General features: G+C 57.7%; 3 protein-coding genes across 11 annotated transcripts; 2 read left to right on the top strand and 1 right to left on the bottom strand.

Moving 5' to 3' along the window:
- Positions 1–449: 449 nt before the first annotated feature.
- Positions 450–5733, bottom strand: lsm14aa (LSM14A mRNA processing body assembly factor a). Of its 4 annotated transcripts, none has more exons than XM_085913547.1 (10): positions 4366–5733; positions 3515–3644; positions 2863–3026; positions 2584–2743; positions 2257–2451; positions 2011–2184; positions 1659–1803; positions 1537–1578; positions 1216–1429; positions 450–1016 (listed from the first exon to the last, which is right to left on the bottom strand). In XM_085913547.1, the coding sequence occupies exons 2-10, from the start codon at positions 3636–3638 to the stop codon at positions 993–995; spliced, it is 1242 nt and encodes a 413-aa protein (XP_085769673.1). In that variant the 5' UTR covers positions 3639–3644; positions 4366–5733; the 3' UTR covers positions 450–992. The 4 variants fall into 4 exon arrangements, with proteins under 4 accessions (XP_085769673.1, XP_085769675.1, XP_085769674.1 ...); XM_085913549.1 differs by adding an exon at positions 3110–3240 and having other exon boundaries at positions 3515–5733; XM_085913548.1 differs by having other exon boundaries at positions 450–1013; positions 3515–5733.
- LOC147055048 (transcription initiation factor TFIID subunit 4-like) lies at positions 3535–9029 on the top strand. 4 transcript variants are annotated; one of them, XM_085913542.1, is made up of 15 exons: positions 3535–4633; positions 4712–5290; positions 5373–5530; positions 5604–5699; positions 5789–5992; positions 6067–6189; positions 6268–6357; positions 6431–6589; positions 6715–6778; positions 6856–6961; positions 7141–7310; positions 7645–7728; positions 7808–7864; positions 7944–8066; positions 8150–9029. In XM_085913542.1, exons 1-15 carry the CDS (start codon positions 4198–4200, stop codon positions 8608–8610), a joined length of 2910 nt encoding a protein of 969 aa, XP_085769668.1. In that variant the 5' UTR covers positions 3535–4197; the 3' UTR covers positions 8611–9029. The 4 variants fall into 4 exon arrangements, with proteins under 4 accessions (XP_085769668.1, XP_085769670.1, XP_085769666.1 ...); XM_085913544.1 differs by adding an exon at positions 7400–7530 and having other exon boundaries at positions 3535–5290; positions 7603–7728; positions 8150–8440; XM_085913540.1 differs by having other exon boundaries at positions 3535–5290.
- Positions 9030–9390: 361 nt separating this feature from the next.
- On the top strand, positions 9391–16611 carry nup160 (nucleoporin 160). Of its 3 annotated transcripts, none has more exons than XM_085915309.1 (33): positions 9391–9508; positions 10051–10162; positions 10276–10486; positions 10551–10776; positions 10846–11030; positions 11119–11358; positions 11432–11532; positions 11614–11698; positions 11775–11843; positions 11925–12008; positions 12083–12253; positions 12321–12420; positions 12488–12641; positions 12713–12837; positions 12915–13075; positions 13143–13279; positions 13363–13433; positions 13515–13665; positions 13749–13818; positions 13928–14026; positions 14101–14223; positions 14306–14401; positions 14473–14567; positions 14638–14734; positions 14826–14931; positions 15008–15162; positions 15234–15405; positions 15493–15616; positions 15685–15786; positions 15875–16016; positions 16115–16240; positions 16308–16403; positions 16467–16611. In XM_085915309.1, the coding sequence occupies exons 1-33, from the start codon at positions 9418–9420 to the stop codon at positions 16563–16565; spliced, it is 4176 nt and encodes a 1391-aa protein (XP_085771435.1). In that variant the 5' UTR covers positions 9391–9417; the 3' UTR covers positions 16566–16611. The 3 variants fall into 3 exon arrangements, with proteins under 3 accessions (XP_085771435.1, XP_085771436.1, XP_085771434.1); XM_085915310.1 differs by having other exon boundaries at positions 11435–11532; XM_085915308.1 differs by having other exon boundaries at positions 10551–11030; positions 11435–11532.
- The last annotated feature ends 61 nt before the right edge of the window (positions 16612–16672 follow it).

Genomic DNA, 16672 nt, shown 5'->3' on the forward strand with positions numbered 1-16672 from the left:
GGCGTCCGCAAAGACTTGCAAAATCACTTGGCCTGTACATCATCTACAGGTGGCTGCCAAAAATGACAATATCGAAGGTGGAGTCCATTATTTGTTTTCTTCATTCATCCTGAGAATCGTCACGAGGTTCGCGGGCATGCAGTCTTTGGGGCGGTCGGCATGGGGACACCCCGAACTGCTCAGCAGCCAATCCATTGCAGGGCACATATCGACAAGACAAATGATTATCGATCACAAGCGCGTCTGCGGACAATTTGGAGTCTTCAATCGGCATAATGACAGAAAAAAAAAGGGAGAAATTTGCTTATCAGTTCACGACACACAAACTGAAATATTTCAAGCCTGTTACAATTTTGATGGCACCGAGACACACTCCAGTATTTGACAAAAATGTGGAGATGAGAAAGTATTCAGCAACAGCGACTTTGCCGGCAGAAAACAGGACAGACTCATGAATGCTCTTTATTTGAATCACCTTAGTTGTCGCTGGTATGGACCAGACATTGTGTCATGTGATTTGATGATTGCGTGACATGCGTTGGCGTCTTCTTTGTCAAGTGAAAGTTGGGAATAAAAATGGCAAGCCAACAGTTGGCAACATCGTAGGGTTAGGGTGGAAGTTTCACGACAAATTGGGAACGTCGCCGATCCCAACGGTCAACTTTGCCGTCTTGACTTGCACACTCGTCAAAAGTCATCACGCACACCCGCCAGCTCGTGCTGATCATTCATTTTGTGTGCGCGCTGGTACTTTTGACTTGACAGTTGGAAGTGCAAATGTCAGAGGTCAAGCGTTTGAGCGCAAAGTCATGAGGATGGAGACGAGGCTGGGGAAGAGTGAGCGAGTGAGTCTAGTAGAAAAGACAGCTGCGTCGTACCTCCCAAACACAACTTAGAAAATGTGAAGCACGCCCCCCCCCCTCCCCTCCCCCGCAAACTGCAGCAGTCAAGCGGTGCTGGTGACAAAAGCATCTTCAGGTTGGTGGTCAACGCTACGCCGGTATCTTCTTGTCCTTCTGAAAGCAGCAAAACAGGCATCAGTGGATAAGATGTGATGATTGGCGGTGCCTGGAGATGGGATGCGAGCGGCTTACGAGGGAGGAATCTCCTTTTTTTTTGGTCTGGAGTCTCTCGAGGCCCGAGCCTCATCTCAAGGCACCCCAGTATGACATGACAATGCTCTCCCTCCATATGTGCAAAAAAAGGTTGCATTACCCTGTAGGCGGCGCCGACGTCTCCAAACTCCCGGCCAGCCTGGTTCCCCCGGTATCCTCCCCTGAAAGCGCCCCCTTGAGGTGGACCCGAGGACCCCCGGCCGGCGGGCCGCCCTCTCCCCCGACTCCCCCGGTAACCGCGGTTGTGACGCGGCGGGAGGCCGAACGTCTCGGCGTTCATGCGCCGCTCCTCCGCCCACGTCTGCCGGCGCTCCCTGTGGGCGGGGCAGAGAATTGCAACGATGTTTTTCCACTGAGGAGGCTGGGGGAGTGTTTGGGTGGGTGCTTGGGAAGCGCGGTCACGATGTCATGTGGGGATTACCTGGGGAAGCCACTGCCGCCGCCGCACCTGTCGCGAGCGTTCCTGTTGGAGATAGAGCGCACGTCAGGAAAGAGGCGGGGCAAAGTGGAGACTGCCATATCTGACGTCATGCGCTCGCTCACCTGTTGTCGTCACAGGAGATGTTGTCAAAGAAGGACTTGGTCTTGTCGTAGTAGCACTTTGGTCCCAGCGCATCTTCTCCCTGTGGGTGCGCGTCGTCAGCGCCGTCTTTTTCCTCACCGTTGAGCGCCTGCTCACTTTTCTCATCTGCACGCCACCAGCACACGCTTGCATCATTTGGGATGACATGATTCGCAAATTGGTCTTCAATCAAGTTTCAATGAGCAACAGGAGGATTGTTCTCGGCCAGTGCTATTCCCCTTCTTCAGTCGCCCCCTTGTGGTGACAGAGGGGATTGCGTGCACCCCGGCCCCCACCCCAAGACAAAGCCTGATGTAGCGCGTAAGCGTGCACCTTTCAGCTTCAACTTGAGCTGAAACTCGCGCTCGATGTCGTCTTTGTTGAATTGTGCGTTGGCGCGCTCAAAGTCAAAGTCCTTGTCGAACTTGACGCTGGCGCCGTCTCGCCGCACGCCGAAGCGTCCTCTGCCGCGGTGGCCGCCCCCTCGACCTCGCCGGCTGTTGGGTGCTGAGGAATGAGAGCAAAATGGTCGGCGATGCACTTTGGAGGGCTGGCGCGCACACGCACAAGCGTTCTCACCCCTTCTGGCGTCCGCGGCGTCCGGGCGGTGGCGAGTCGAAGCGGGAGGGGCCACACGAGGCTGGCCGGGGCGGCCCGGGTTGGCGCCAGGATTGGCCGCGGCGGCGCTCTGAACCGTCGCGGCCGACCGCGCGGTCGCCAGCTCGGCGCTCGAGGGGCTCTTCTGCGGCACGCCGGCGGGCGAGCCGCTGCCCCCTGCAGGACAGCCGCAGACTCAAAGGCTTGGAGAACACTCGCTCGCCCTTCTACTGTCACCTACACAGGTAGACGAGCTCTTTCCCTGCCACTGACGAGTGTCGGACACCATGGCGTGAGGAGAGCACTTACCACCGGCGGCGGGTCCCGAGCGTGGCGAGACCTGAGGTGTGCCGGCAAACTGGCCATAGGAGGCGGCGGCGCCGGCCCGGTTGAACAGCCCGTAGGAAGATGCCGACTGGAAGGAGTTGGGGAGCGACGCCGCGGCCGACGAAGTGGAGCTCATGGACGACTGAGGAGAAAAGAAAATGCTTCAGATTTCAATCCAGCGAGAGAGACAAATAGCCTCAAGTTGTCTCCAGCTCCTCAACTATTTGTCCTTCTACGTTATGTTGCTGAACATAGACGCACCTGCACGATGGCGGGGTCCTGGGGCAGAGAGCCGGTGGGCCTGGGGGGCTCGCACACCGTCAGGTCTTTGATATCGCTGCCGCGGAAAATGATGTACTCAAAGGTGTCATCACGAGGGGGAATGGGTCGCTCGGTGGGCCGGTCCTCGGTTCCGAACGAACGCACTGGAGACACACGGTCGGTGGGTCGGTCGGGGGCTTTAGTGTGCCACAACGGGAGTGTCACCAACTGTTGCGCGATTCAACACCTTCATCACAGGAGCAAATGAATTGATCCATCTGTGGAAATTTGCCTTGGCCTTTTCTGCCTCCACGTAACCTTTGACTCCCTCCAAAAGTATCGGAACTGCGAGGTCACTTCCTTCGCTTGAGTTGATTACTGCAGAAATTGTGTTTCAAAAGATAGGAGACAAGAGTTCACAAGTGCAGCTTGTGAATTAAAAGACGCACTTTTGTTTTGTCATCTTTTGATCAAATTGTCTGAGCATATGACAAAAACGAGGGAAGTGAACTTGCCCCCCCCAGTCCTTGGGAAGGAGAGTAGGGAACTGTAGGACCCTGGCAGTCGGTGACTAGTTTCAGCCTGAGCTGCGACCGGTTCCAGATTTAGCCGCCTAGCGTGCTAAGTAGCGTGCTAATGCTAACGGGGTTACCTTTGGCTAAAGCCACGGTGGAGTTCTCCGTGTCGATGGTGTACAGAACACCCTCATAGCGGATCTCGGCCTTGGAGATGAGGCTGATTTTGCTGCCGAGGTAGGGCGTCCCGCCGGCGCTCATGTCGTCCTGTAAATGGGACCAGGTCCAACAGACTGAGTAACGGCAAGCGAGCTGTCCGAAATGGCCACTCGAGCGCGTTCCGGGCTACGTTGTCAGTTGAGTTGCTCGGCGCTACGCGCTAACATGCTACAAACATGGCTTCGACATGATCCGTCCTCCTCAGCCGCCATTGAGAGCCCGCGACCGCGAAGGCTGATGGGACATAGAGCGAGCACGGGCGGGCACCTAGATCTACATGTTCACGAACGTCCAAAGCGGCGCCATTTGCTCGCGTCCAAGAAATCCAACAAATGTTGCTCGTTATGTCACGACGCTGCCACAAATCGAGCCATTTTCAAGTGTATAATATAATAGGCGAATGAAAGAAAATGAAAAGCATTTTCCGAGGATGAAAAACCAGAAACAAGTTGTGGAAGGGCCTTTGGGCTTTCCAGGTGCAAAGCGCTCGGCGTTTTCGGCTTGGATCTAGTTGCTATGTTTCTATGCTCGAGAGCAACGCGGGTGCTCGGCGCATGCGCAAATTCTAAAATACGATTTGCACAAGGGTCCAACATTAAAGATGGCGGGAGCCTCCGACCCGCTGGAGGACATGCTCTTCAATGAAGTGGACGAAAAGGCGGTCAGCGACTTAGTTGGCTCGCTCGAATCGCAACTGGGGGAGTCCGAGCCCCCTCCCGCGTCCTATGCTACCGATCGACGCGACGGAGCTCCAGCTGCCGCCACTCACTTCTCAGGGAAAGTGCCCGAGCAAGAGCCGCAACAAGGACACCCGGGGGCGGCTTTAAAGCTCCAGCCCGCCGCCGCTCAGCTTCTCCCCTCTTCCTCTTCTACCTCCGGCGAAGGGAGCGCCGGCCCGGCGGTCGGCGGGGCCGGTCCGCACTCGTTCGGGCCGGCTGCTTCTCGCTCGCCCGCCCCCGTGACGGCAGTCCAAACTTTGAGCGGCCAGCCCGCCGCTGCCGGCGCCGCTAGCTTCCAGTGGGCACCCGAAGCAAGTGGTAGGACGGCGTCGCCCGGCATGCAAAGTTTGAACGGTACCGCAGGAGTCGTCAAGTTGCTCAACTCTTCCCCGGCAGCGGCGACGGTCGCGTCGCCCACGACGGTGACGACGGCGACGACAACCATTTCGACGACAACATTGTTGACGACGACGACGACCAGCCCCCTTGCGGTCATGGCCTCCCCGGCCAACTTCCTCCCTGGAACTCAGTCCGCGGCTCCTGCGGCTCCCTCAGCCGCTCAGCATAGACTCCCCAGCGCTGCTCAGAATGGCCTGGAGTCCAAAGGTGGGCCTGTGGGACCTCCTGGGGCACCCTCTCAGCTGGTCAACCACAGTAAGGTGCTGGTGCCAGGTCAGCCAGCGTCCGGGAACATCCTTACTGGCACCCCGCCACCCCCTGCGGCGGCCCGCTCGCCTGTCACTCAGCCCCTCGGCCCCCCCGCTGTCAAGCCGGCTGTCAACGGGCTGGGCCAGCCCGCGGTGAGAGCGGCCGGCGTTGTCCAGCTTCAGAGACCCGGGCTGGCGACCGTCGGGCCGGCGACCGTCGGGCCGGCGAGCGGGACCGTCCGGCCGGCCGCCCCTCATCCCCCGTTGGCCGTCCGGCCTCAGCAGCAAGCCACCATCCAGCTTCCCCCCGGGTTCACCATGCCCGCAGGTGAGCCGGCCGCTCGACAGATGGCCAGACTCCAGATGTTCTGACGCAAACGCTTGACCTGTCCGTGTTTATCTTGCGTCAGGTATGGTTCTGGTCCGCATTGAGACGGGTCAGCTGGTGATGGTGCCGCAGCAGGTCCTGGCCCAAGCGCAGGCCAAAACGCAGCAGAGTCCTAGCGTGACCGGTGTTCCTCAGAGACCCGCCGCGCCCGCCACCATGCGGGTCACCGCTGCCGCTCCGGTGAGTTGTGACGCCACCGGCGCAAGAGTCGCTCCACGTACCGGCAAGCGGTGACCGTCTTGTTTGTGCGCAGGCTCCCGCTACGCCTCAGAATATCCGTCTGGCAACACCCCCCCACACGAGACTTCTTCAGTCTCCCTCCTCTTCTTCCTCGTCTTCTTCGGTACAGGTGAAGCGCTTTCTCCTCTTGCGGTCAAAGCCGACACTGGCGGGTTTGTTGATTGCCGTTGCCACGGCGCTGTTGTTTTGTGACCAAAGGCCGTCACGGTGACGTCCGTCGCCGCCGGTGTCTCTGTGAAGATGGCACCGCCTCTGAAGGCGCAGACGCCAATGGCGACGGCGACAGAGGCCACGACCGTCGCTCCCGCCGCAACGGGCGCCGCGGTCAAATCGGCCGCGGCGGCGCCCGTGAGCGGCGCGGCCGTGCCCGGGAGCTGCAACAGAGTGACGGTGGTGTCGCAGGTGCGTGCGTGCGTCCGTCGTTGTTTGGCGTCGACGCCGCTCGATCGACGTGTGTGGTGTTTTCATGTGGACAGGAAATGCAGGAAAATGTGAAGAAGTGTAAAAATTTCCTGGCCACACTCATCAAGCTGGCGTCCAACAACTCGCCCTCGCCCGACACCTCCAAGAACGTCAAAGCGCTCGTCCAGGACCTCCTCGTACGTCGGCGTGCATGCGCTTGCCTGGCTGCCTGCCTGCTTGCTTGCGTGTAACCCTGGGGTCATGTGCGTGTGCAGGATGCAAAGATCGAGCCCGAGGAGTTCACCAGTCGTCTGCAGGCGGAGCTCAAGTCGTCCCCACAGCCCTACCTCATCCCCTTCCTCAAGGTCATCATCACGAAAAACCAATGAATAACATTTGGCGCTCGTCTTCATTGACTCAAACATTTTGGATTTTCAGAAAAGTCTTCCTGCCTTGCGTCAGTCGCTACTCAGCAGCCAGCAGTCGCTGAGCGCGCCCCCGGCCTCCGCTTACGCCCCGTCCCCGAACGCCGCCATCCGGCCCCGCTTGCCCGTATCCACGCCCGGGGTCCGGATGAACGCGCCGCTCGCCACCGTGGTACGAAAACCTTTCCGCTCGCTTTTTCCTTTGTCTTTCTCGGCTTGTCGCTTGAAGTTGAAAAGAATGTTCATTTGATGTCGATGTTTTTGACGTGTTCGTTTTTGATTTATTTTTGTCTTCAGACGCCGTGTCGTGGTGCCATGCAGACTGTTCGCGCTCCCCTGGTGGTGGGTGTGAGAACTCCGAGTGAGTGTTGACGAGATTTTCTTCGAGCAGTCGCCGCCAATGGAACGCCGTACTGAGCTTTTGCGTGTGTTGTGCAGGCACGCTGACGCGAGCACCCACCGCCATGGTGACTAAGAGCGTGGTCACCTTGGCGGCGCCGGCCAATCAGAAGAAGCTGGGAGACCCGGGGGGCGGGACTTTTAGGTGAGTCATGTGACATTTTTCCACCCTCAAGTCGGTGTTTTTGAGAAGGAAACAAAAACAAAATTGACAATAAATGACATTTTGTTTACGCCGTTTTCCGAAAGCATCCATCGTAAACGTGGATGCTGAAGAAGCGTTGGTTGCCCAACTTTTGGTTGTATTTCTCGGTACTTTTGCAGAGACGACGACGACATCAACGACGTGGCCTCCATGGCCGGCGTCAACCTGAGCGAGGAAAACGCTCGCATCCTGGCCACCAGCTCCGAGCTGGTCGGCACCAAGATCCGCTCGTGCAAGGACGAGGCCTTCCTGCCCGCCGCCCTGTTGCACCGACGCATTTCGGACACAGGTGAGCGAGCGGGGAAAGCGCGCGACTCGCTGGAAGGCAACCGGCCGTCAACTCCGAAGGCTTGACGAGTCGTGTCGATGTGCTGTCAGCTCGCAGGCTGGGCGTGAGCGAGGTTCCTCCGGAGGTGGTCAACTTGGTGTCTCACGCCACGCAGTCGCGACTGCGCTCGCTGCTGGAGAAAGTTTCCGCGCTGGCTCAACACCGATCGGACGTGGTCAAGGTGACGCGACTTCCCAGCGAACGGCGGAAAGCGCTTGCGAGAAGGATGTTAACGGAGTAACATTGCGCTCAGGACGAAGAGCATCACGAGCAGACGGGCGACGTTCGCGCCCAGCTTCGCTTCTTCGAGCAACTGGAGCGTCTGGAGAAGCAAAGGAAGGACGAGCAAGAGAGGGAGATCCTGCTCAAGGCCGCCAAGGTCCCGCCCGACGGGGAAAACGCCACCGAGGCTCGGCCTGACCGTCTGAGTCTCATTTGTCTGTGCGTTTGTGTGGCAGAGTCGAGCCAGGCAGGAGGATCCCGAGCAGGCCCGTCTCAAGCAGAAGGCCAAAGAGGTTGGTTCGGGCTCACCGCTTCTGCGAAACAAAAAAGCTCTCCTCAAATTTTGAACATGTTGGATGTTTGCGTTGCCAGATGCAGCAACAGGAGTTGGCTCAAATGCGCCAACGCGACGCCAACCTGACTGCGCTCGCCGCCATCGGGCCACGAAAGAAACGCAAGTTGGACTCCCCGGGCGCCACCGCCTCCTCCGCCGAGGTAAGGCGGGCCGGGCCGTGAATAGACTGGAGAAAAGGAAAATGCGCCTGTGGCATAAATGTGCCGCGCTCTTCTGTCCGCAGGTGGCGTCAGGCGCGTCCTCCTCGTCCTTGTCGTCGCCGCGGCAGCCTTGGCGTCAGCGCATCACCAGAGTCAACCTCAGGGACTTGATCGTGTGTCTGGAGCAGGACGGCAGCACCGCGCGCTCGCTAATGCTCTACAAGGCGCTGCTGAAATGAGGACCTGGCACTCTCCGAGTGTGCCCCGGTCGCCCCCAATACCTACCACCCCGCCCCGGGCACCGACCTGTGTCTTCCCCATCGCCGCGGCAACACTTTCCATAGTATCGCGGGACCACATGTGGGGACACCTCAGCCGGCGGCTGTTCCCGTTCGGATTAGCCTCGGAGCTAATGAGCGACACCTCGGATTTGGTGGCGGCCCATCTGGAAAGGGAAGTTTCAGAAAATGAAAACATTGTGACTCCGCCCACACACGTATATAACCAATCAGAGTCACGCTGGCCAATGATTATCATGACTTGACCATTAAAGACATTCTGGCAGTGAAGCACCCCCCGTACCCCCCCCCCCCCCCCCTCCCATACCACTCAAGCTTGGCGAGCGCTATGCTAACATGCTAAAGTAGGGTAAACACATTGTTGCATTTGTGGTTCAGCTGAAAAGCGGAAAGATGTGGCGCCCTGATTCCGACCTCCTCCACAGCAGCACACTTCCCACTTGGAGCTTGTCGTGCCAATTGCAGGTTTTCTTCACTTTTTAAGACTTTTTGCAGGTTTTTAAATGCTTTAAATGTATTCTTTTGGTTCTTGTGACGAGCACCCCGGTCTGCCGGTCGTGCCAACTTTTGCGATTATTTATATTTCCTACATTCTCTACTCAATCATGGACTTTTACACCTGTTTGTACCTTTACTCCAATGAAATAAAGAACTTTGGAAAGTGCGCACGAGTCGCATGAGCGGGCAGTGATGTCACCATGTTGTGACTGCACATGCGGGTAACCAAGGCAAACTTTGGAGCTCAACTGAGGCCAGAAATAAAAATTAAGTTGAAATCAAATATGCTTCCTCTTTTTGAAATTGTTGTTCATGCTTGGTTAAAGGGGAACTTTGGAGTTTGGAAAGCGTAGCCTAAATAGGAGTTTTAACATTTACCAACATTGGATGTAATGATCATTTTGAATCAGTATTACATACCGCCTTTTATAAATTAAAGCTCAAAAAGCAAACTAAATTCAAGATTCGAACGCGTTGGCGCTGTCTCTTTAAAAGCACCAACGGCAAGCCGCGCGCAAATTCCGGTCGTGACGTCACACACCCACGAGGCCAACATGGCGGCCACGCTGGGTAGAAGCTTCATTGAGGTGTGCGCATTTGAGCGGGAAGCCGTCCAGCGGTTCCGAGAAGTCGAAATCAAGTTTGGTAAAGTCAAATCAACGCATGCCTGCACTGTGCCTCATTGGAAGTTTCCAACACTTTGCAAAGTGCTAGACACGAACCTTACACTGACCGCATATGCTAACAACAGCTAGCTTCCTTTAGCATTCTGCGCGCGCCTTCTATGAATTTCAATCGTTCCTCTATTATGGAAAGCCATTCCCGATAGCAAAGAAATACACATAACAAATTTATATTACGAGTCTCAAAGCATGTTTCCACAAGATGTGTTGACTTTTTATGGCGGAGCACGTTTCCGTCACTAATAAAAACCACATCCATCTATATTCCAAATGGCTTTCCATAGCGGTTGTCGAACATCTCTTCGCGTAAATGACACTTGACCTTCCGGGGGGCCACTTTGTTTGTTTACTGTCCGTGGGTGGGAGAAGGAAAGAAGCATAGAAAGTAAGGAAGAAATTAATGCATACAAACATTTGAAGACCAGGTTTTGACCGTACTTGGCACATTTACTTGACTGGATGAGTCAAGTGAGATTTCCTTTCTCATTTGTGTGGCGTGTGCAGCTTCAGCGCCTCCCGCAGGAGCCGTGAAATTTCCAGATGCAGCCGGAGCCTTCCACTATGCCGACGGCGGCGACAAAGTGCACTCCATCACCAGCAACAGATTCATCTCATGGTCAGTGACAACTCGCCTTCTTCTTCTTCTTATCACTACCGGCAAGAGCGTGAAGATTGTTCTTTTACATTGCTGGCGACGTTTCCCCTTTGACCTTTCCGTTTGTCGGCCAGGAGCACGTCGGGCGACGCGGTGCAGCTGGTGGAGCACTCATTGGACGGCAACCTGTTAAACAACGGCGTGCGGCTGCGCTTCGCCAACTGCCAGGTGGTGCCAGGGGGCGTGGCCGTGGTCGAGACCCTCAACAACGTGGTGCTCCTGGTCGCCACCAATCAGAGCGTCCATAGAATGCTGCTGCCGCACCCCAAGCCCGTGTATCGCAACGTAAGTAAAAAGAACGTCTCCCCCGCCCAGGTCCGACTTGTAAACGTGCGTCCGTGGTGTTCAGGAGGCGGTGACTGAGCTCCACATGCAGTCGGTGCTGACGGACGTGATCAAGCTGAACTTGGAAGACTCCTGCCGCAGCGCCGCCATCCCCGCCGCGCTCACCCCCGCCGGCGGTGCCGCAGGGGTGAGCGCCGTGTGGCTCACGCAGCACGGAGACGCCAACTACGCCTTGGCCTCACCTGCGGGGGGCGTGGTGGTCGTCACGCAGCCCGCCAAGGCGCGGCAAGGTGGGCCTCGTCTGTCTGTCGTCTCTCCCGTGCGTATGTCTTTATACCTGGGCGTGCGCGTGGCCGCAGGCGAGTGCTTTGTGTCGGAGCTGAAGACGAGTTGGGTGATGCGGCGTCTGTCGGGGTGGATCCCGAGCGCCATGCGCGGCGAGCAGAGTGACGAGGCGGCGAGCTTGGCGGTGCGAGAGCTGGACGACGACTCGCTGGTCTTGGCTGTGTGCCTGGACCACAAACTGCGCATGTGGTCTCTTAGGGTGAGCCAGTCGATGCCGTGCGTTTGCGGCCGGCGGCGGGGGATGAGCCGGTTGCTAAGTCAGCCGTCCGCCGCATTTCTTTGTTCAGGATCAGACGTGTGTGCTGGAGGCGGACATGTTGGAGTACATGCCGGTGGCGTGGAAGGGCGGCGGGCGGTGGTCGGGCGCGGGCCACCGCCTGCGCCTGACCTCTTGCTCGGCCTCGGGCCTGTGCCTGGCCGTGTACCTGGCGGTGCCCCGCAGACGGCAGTTTGTGGTACTGCAGCTGCTGCCGGCCGACACCAACCGCTACAGCGTGGAGCGCATCTCCTTGCTCTTCTGCACTCAGGTGAGTTCCATCGACGTACTCGGGAGCGGGCGCCTTCCGACGCTCAACCGACAACGCCTGCAATGTTTGGCAGCAGGAGACGCTGGTAGACTTTGTGCTGACCTCCACCGACATTTGGGCCCTGTGGCTGGACGACGACGACAACGCCGTCGTCAAATGCATCAACTTTGAACAGTCGGTCGAAAGCAAAACTTCCTTAGTTTGTAGTCCCTCGCTGTCTGTAAAAAGAAAAACGAGCACCTTGTCGTCCGTCAGGAACGTGTCAGGTCAGTGGAATCAGGTCTTCGTTCAGCCTCGCCCGGAGGAGGAGGTCCTCGTCGGCGTGGATCAGGACCCCAGAGTAAGCCGTCCGTCGATCAGTCGGGCGGCGCCGTATATTCCCAACGATGTCTGAGCGCCTGTGTGATGATTGACAGGAGACCTACTTGGACGTCATCTTCTCGCCGCATCGCTTCACGGCGGCGGCCATCGTCAAAGCCCTGCAGGTGAGCGGCTGTCGCTTGGCAACGGAACAAATGTTTGTCGCGGCGACGCTCCGTCTTGACTCGAGCGGTCGCCTCCTTCAGATCTTCCGGCGAGGCGCGGACGTCCTCCCCGACGTCTCGTGGGAAGGACTGAGGAAGGAAGTCACGCTGGCCGTGGAGAACAAGGTGATCACCGGAGCGTCAAGTGAGCTAGCCAGCCAGCCAGCCGCCTTCTGAATGTTTGTCTTGGTCTGTTCAAGCTCCAGAGCAGCGTGACGGAGTTTGAGTTCTCCCAGGACGAATATCGCCACCTTCAGGTGGAATTCTGGTCCAAGTTTTACGCGTGCTGTCTTCAGTACCAGGAGGTTCTGGCCACGCCGCTCGCCATCAGCGTCAGTCCTCACAGTCACATGGCGTGCCTGCTCAAGAAGGTACGGGATGCCGCAGCCGCCTCTTCTGGGCAGGCTTTCCTCGTTAAGACTGGCTTGCCTCTTTTAGGGTTTCCTTTCCTTCCTGCTGCCTTGTTTCGCCATTGACCAGCTCTACCTGTCCTCCGACGACCAACTCCCGACTGAAGACGATGTGCCTTTCGCCGACGGTAAACGCCGAGCTCCCGCCCGCAGGATGCGCGTCGGTGTGGTCGACAAGTGCGTTTGTGTGTTCAGAGGCGGACAAGGCCGCGCTGATGTCGTGTTTGCGTGTGCTGAGGGACGGCGTGTCCTCGGAGATGGCCCACGACATGGAGAGCGCGCTCCAACACGCCCAGTCGCCGGAGAGGAGCGCCAAACTGGTCCTGGACAAAATGCTGGCGCAGGACAAGTATGTCTCGCGTACGCTCGCGGACGCACCGCCGTGCGTTGATGTCACGTGGTCGTATTGTGCGCTCAAAGTATGATCGAGGACATCCAGAACAAGCTGCAAGATGTTTGCAACCTGACGGCGGCCGTGTGGGGTCTTCTCAAAGAGGTGGATCTAGAGACGGACCTGGACTTTGGAGATGGTCCGCTTTTACCGGGTGCGGTCTTGTGCTCGAGGAACGTATCGGCTAAACGTTTGGTCTTTAGTTGACGCTCGTGCGTGTCTGCGTTTTAGGCGAGAGCATGAGCGTGCGTGTGAGCGCCTCTCAGCTGTACTCCAGCGCCACCGCCGTGGCCTTGATGTGTCAAGCGCTGAGTCACGTGAGCGCCACGCGAACGCTCCTCTGCAGGGACGTGCTGCTCCTCCTCAAACTCTGCCTGCGGCTCGGGGAACACGTACGTCTCCCCTCAGTTCAAGCGCATGTGTGTTGTGCACACGCCGCTGAAAGATTTTGTGCCTCAGGTGTTGCCAGGCGGAGCGTCTCAGTTACTCCGGATCCAACACGAATTGATCCCGCTGGCGTCTCAGCTATTGTCGTCCTATTTCGTGCTCAAGCACTTCAGTCGGAGCGTCGGCGTGCAGGTCGCCGACGACGCCGTGTGAGTGTGCGCGCGCGCAGTGAATTGTCCGCTGCTTCGGCTCGTGACCTTTGACACCCCCCCCCCCCGCCGTCTTTCTCCAGAGACGCCAACCTGCAGCACCTCAGCGCCTTACACCTCAGCGACGCCCCCGTGCTCACCGGCAGCGCTGCAGGTTGTTTGAGAAATTGCGTCCTGTCTTTGAATGCGCGAGAGAGCCGCTCGGTGAAGTTGAGGTGCGGGTGCGTGTCCGCAGCGGCCAGCCACCAGTCGGCGGTGGAGATGTTCTACCAGAGTTGCGGCCGCAAGCTGGCCATCCGACAACTCTTCTCCCGGATGGCAGACGGCGTCGCCGTCACCTGGAACGACTCCATGGCCATCGTCCTGCAGGCGCTGGCTCAGCTGCTGTATCCTTGCCGCCGTTCCCGTGACGATGGTGTTGAATCATGCATTGTGTTGTTGTTGCCCTGACTGAAGCACCGCGTGGTAGCTGGGCCAGCAATTCCACCTTCCACTTCCCCGAATGCCTGATGGCCAACTGTCAGTACACTCAGCTGCAGGTCAGTACCCATTCGCCATCGCGTTGCTTGTGAATTGGGGCCGGCCTCGAATGTTTGGACTTGATTGCCAAAGCGGCGGGAAGCCCTCAGCTTTCTATTGTGTGCGCAGGACTACGTGCGACTGATTGGTTCCTGGTGTCAAGTGAACGTCGGCTCCTCCCGCTTCATGTTAGCTCAATGCTACCTTGCCGACGGCGAGGGTCACAAGGTGAGCGCGCACGCCCGCGCCAGCTCCTCGAGGGGTTTGGCGCGTCACGTGACCGCGTGCCGGCTTCCCAACAGGCCTTGCGGTGCTTCCAGGAAGCCGCCTCCGAGGTGGAGAAGGAAGACTTTCTCATCAAATTGTCGGGCGTGGAGGACGAGCAGGTCGCCGCCTGCTCGCCCACCTTGCGCTACTATAACAAGGTTTGCGCTAATGCTAGCAGACGCTGCCACTTCCAAAATGCTAAAACTAATGTTGCAAAAACGAACGCTGTGTTTGTTTCAGGTGCTGCGTCTGCTGGAGGACGTCGGGTTACCAGAACTTGTGATCCAGTTAGCCACCTTAGCGTTAGCCGAGGCCGTCTACGATGTCAGCAGCCAGGTGACCCCCAGAACGGACGCCATCCTGAGGTCCTCCCAGGACTCAAAAAGCCAACCCGCTTTTGTGTACAGGCGGCCTTGTGGACCAGAATCTTCAAGCATCATTTGGACCTGGGACACAACAACGAAGCTTACGAGGCTTTGATCCAGAACCCGGACTCCAGCATGTGAGTACGCACGAGTGTGTTGCACCCGGGCGGGCACGCGTGTTAGCGTGTGTGCGTGTTTGTCGTGTAGGCAGCTGGACTGTCTCCGTCAGCTGGTGGTGGTTCTGTGCGAGCGAGCTCAGCTGCACGACCTGGTCCACTTCTCCTACGTCAACCTGCACGATGAGGTGACGGACGATTGGATGAGAATCCAGCTCGGCGGTCAAGCGGGCATTAGCCGCGCCCTCTCCTCACTCATCCGTCCCTTTGTCGGGTCAGGTGGTCGCAATCATCGAATCGCGGGCGAGAGGCGTCGACCTTCTCACGCACAACTACTACGAACTCCTCTACGCCTTTCACATCAACAGACACAACTACAGGAAAGGTAAAGGTGCAAAGCGCTGTGAAATGTTCTCACGCACGCACGCCCGCCCGCCCACTCAGTCCCATTTTGCATGTAGCGGGCACGGTGATGCTGGAGCTGGCCATGCGTTTGGGTCGCGAGGTGTGTTCGCTGCGGGGGCTGAAGAAACAGGTCAACTGCTTCCTGGCCGCCATCAACTGTCTGCGCCTCATCCGGCCCGAGTACGCGTGGATGGTTCTGCCCGTCCCGGAGGTAAGCAAGCGCGCGCATACGTGGCACACTGGTGTGTGAGCGTGGCTGATTTCTTTCTTTTTTTCTTCCAGTCTGAGCGTCCGGGCGCGTCACCCAAACGAAACTCGGACGGGGACATCGTGAGCCCCCCAGTCAAGCGTCAAGTGGAGATTTTGGAGCTGCGCGACCTGGAGAAAGAATTTATGATTGCCACCTGTCGACTGACACTGGCGCAACATCAGCCGCAGGCGGCCACCGTCGCAGGTACGCGTCACCTTGATGCTCATCCTCGTCGTCGTGCTGGCCGCAGTTCTTAAAACGCTACGCTCGCTTGCGCCCCCTTGTGTTCAGGTGGCGCCGGTCCGCACGAACTGGTGCGCCTCCTGCTGGACGCCGGGCTCTTCATGTGCGCCCGGCAGCTGTGCGACGTCTTTAAGCTACCGCTGGCGCCGCTCTTTGACGCGCTGACCTTCAGGTGAGCCCCGTTGTGCTGAGAATGAGAATTGACACGTCTACTCAGGAAATGTGAAATGCACTCGTCAGGTGCATCAAGCTTCAGTTTGGTGGCGAGGAGGCTCAAAACGAGGCCTGGCTGTGGTTGGCCGCCAATCAGCTCTCGTCCGTGGTCAACACCAAAGAGTCCAGGTTCGGTGGTGACGCTTCGACTTTCCGCCGGCGAATTCCCACTGACGACTTCACACCGTGTTTTGTTTTTGTTTTTTTGGCTTTTTAGTGCCGTAGACGAGGCATGGCGCCTCCTCTCCTGGTTCCTTTCGGAGTGCCCGTCATCCAACGGCCTTCACCACCGCCAAGTTCTGGTCAAGCTGCTGTCGCACGGCGTGCCGCCACCCGATTGGCTGGTCAAGTCCTACAAAGTGCGCCCGCCTCTCACACAACGTTTGCATGTCGTCGGCACAATGAACAGCGATTCCACGTTATCCTTGTCCGTGTGTGTCACATGGGTTCCCTCCAGGAGGTGGATGCTGCAGCATTGCTGCGTGTCTTTTTGAACTTTGACCTGCTGGACAAAGCGGCCGAACTGGTGATTGAGTACGTGGACGCTCTGCTGGGACGCGGACACCAATACTTTGGCATCAAGGTCTCACACACGCACATTTTCCACGGACACTTTGGGACACTGGCCAAATGTTGTTTTTACCGCTCAGACGCCGCTGTCGGCGCGCAATCCGAGCGTATGGCTGCCGTACACGGCCATCGATCAGCTGATGACGGCACTCAAGGACACGAGGAGCAACCAAGGCGTGAGTTTCCCGCTGCCTCACTGCGCGTAAGCGGCGCTTGTTGACGTGTCGCTGCCGTTTCAGCTTTACGAGCGACTTGCGGACAAACTGGCCGACTACCACAAGATGGTGGCGAACGCCACCAGTATAACGCTGGCCACTCGTTCATCTTCTTCCATGTAAATACGACCTTTTTTTGTTATACTGAGAAAAATAAATGACATTGTGAAAGTGAGCTTGTATGTTTTATTCCGCACGTTTGCCCACTGGCAGCAGTAACATTTGAAAGT

The sequence above is a fragment of the Syngnathus leptorhynchus genome, chromosome 6 (assembly GCF_054491065.1).
Source record: "Syngnathus leptorhynchus isolate UIUO chromosome 6, UIUO_Slep, whole genome shotgun sequence".
In the NCBI taxonomy this organism is placed as follows: Eukaryota; Metazoa; Chordata; class Actinopteri; order Syngnathiformes; family Syngnathidae; genus Syngnathus; species Syngnathus leptorhynchus.